The sequence below is a fragment of the Echinops telfairi genome, unplaced genomic scaffold, assembly GCF_000313985.2.
Source record: "Echinops telfairi isolate 266 unplaced genomic scaffold, ASM31398v2 ScPeMD7_7458;HRSCAF=8496, whole genome shotgun sequence".
In the NCBI taxonomy this organism is placed as follows: domain Eukaryota; kingdom Metazoa; phylum Chordata; class Mammalia; order Afrosoricida; family Tenrecidae; genus Echinops; species Echinops telfairi.
This window is the reverse complement of record NW_022111358.1, coordinates 48405956-48406997: the sequence shown is the minus strand read 5'-3', so window position 1 is coordinate 48406997 and position 1042 is coordinate 48405956. Positions and strand designations below refer to the sequence as shown.

At 57.0% G+C, this 1042-nt stretch overlaps 1 protein-coding gene across 1 annotated transcript in view; it reads left to right on the top strand.

Moving 5' to 3' along the window:
- TIMP2 (TIMP metallopeptidase inhibitor 2) overlaps positions 1-1042 on the top strand; it is a 23103-nt gene that overhangs the window by 13168 nt on the left and 8893 nt on the right. The window contains exon 3 of the mRNA XM_045299688.1: positions 290-398. Within this exon, the coding sequence (XP_045155623.1) occupies positions 290-398 (109 nt within the window). The remainder of the gene's footprint in view (positions 1-289; positions 399-1042) is intronic.

Genomic DNA, 1042 nt, shown 5'->3' with positions numbered 1-1042 from the left:
ACCCGTCCTGGAAAACCCATGGAGCCCAATTGACTGTGGCCCCTGGGTTCTGGCCCCTGAGTCCGAGCAGTTCCCAGGTTGGGCCAGAATCACCTGGAACCACACAGCCCCTCCCCCCAAGGGCTCAGAAATGACTTCATCATCAGGTGTGGGCTGAGAAAGCCCACCACCCAGTGACTGTCACGCCCACCCTGCTGAGAGTCTTTGGAATAGGGACAGCCATTGGGCCGCTGGTTAAGTTCAGGTGGGAACGCCACCTCTGACCCATCCCCTGTCCTCTCTCCTCCAGATGTTTAAGGGGCCTGAGAAGGATATCGAGGTCATCTTCACAGCCCCCTCCTCGGCCGTGTGTGGGGTCTCGCTGGATGTTGGAGGCAAGAAGGAGTACCTCATTGCAGGTCTGTGTGTGTGCATTGGCGCACGTATTCCCAGCGTGGGGGGGGACGGGAAGACCCCTGATTGAAAATGCAAGATGAGCTTTCTCCGTGAGGAAGCGTGCAAGTGAGTCGGCCAATACGCAAAGAGGAAGACAGGCTTAGAGACCCAAGGGTGTTGCTGGCCCAGGGTGGTGGAACGGCTGGCCTGGGTCAAGAGGTTGGGGAGAGGTCATGGTGGAGGCCAGTCCAGCGAGTGGGTTGGGCTGTGTACAGGAAAGGCCCCGAGGCTGGCATCCTCCCTCCCTCCACCCAAGCTCGGACCCAGCAAACACCTGCTGGGGTTTCTCTGTCACTCCCTCCAGAGGGCTCCACCTGCTGTCCCCTCCCCCAGGATATCCACCTGCTGTCCCCTCCCCCAGGATATCCACCTGCTGTCCCCTCCCCCAGGATAGGGCTTTTCCTCCTGGGCGACTATCCACAGACTTTGTCTTTTTAATCATTTTATTGGGGGCTCATCCGACTCTTATCACAATCCATACATACATCAATTGTATCAGGCACATTAGTATATTCATTACCCTCATCATCATCATTTACAAAACGTTTGCTCTCCACTTAAGCCCCTAGCATCAACTCCTCATTTCCCCCCTCCCTCCCCCTCCCCC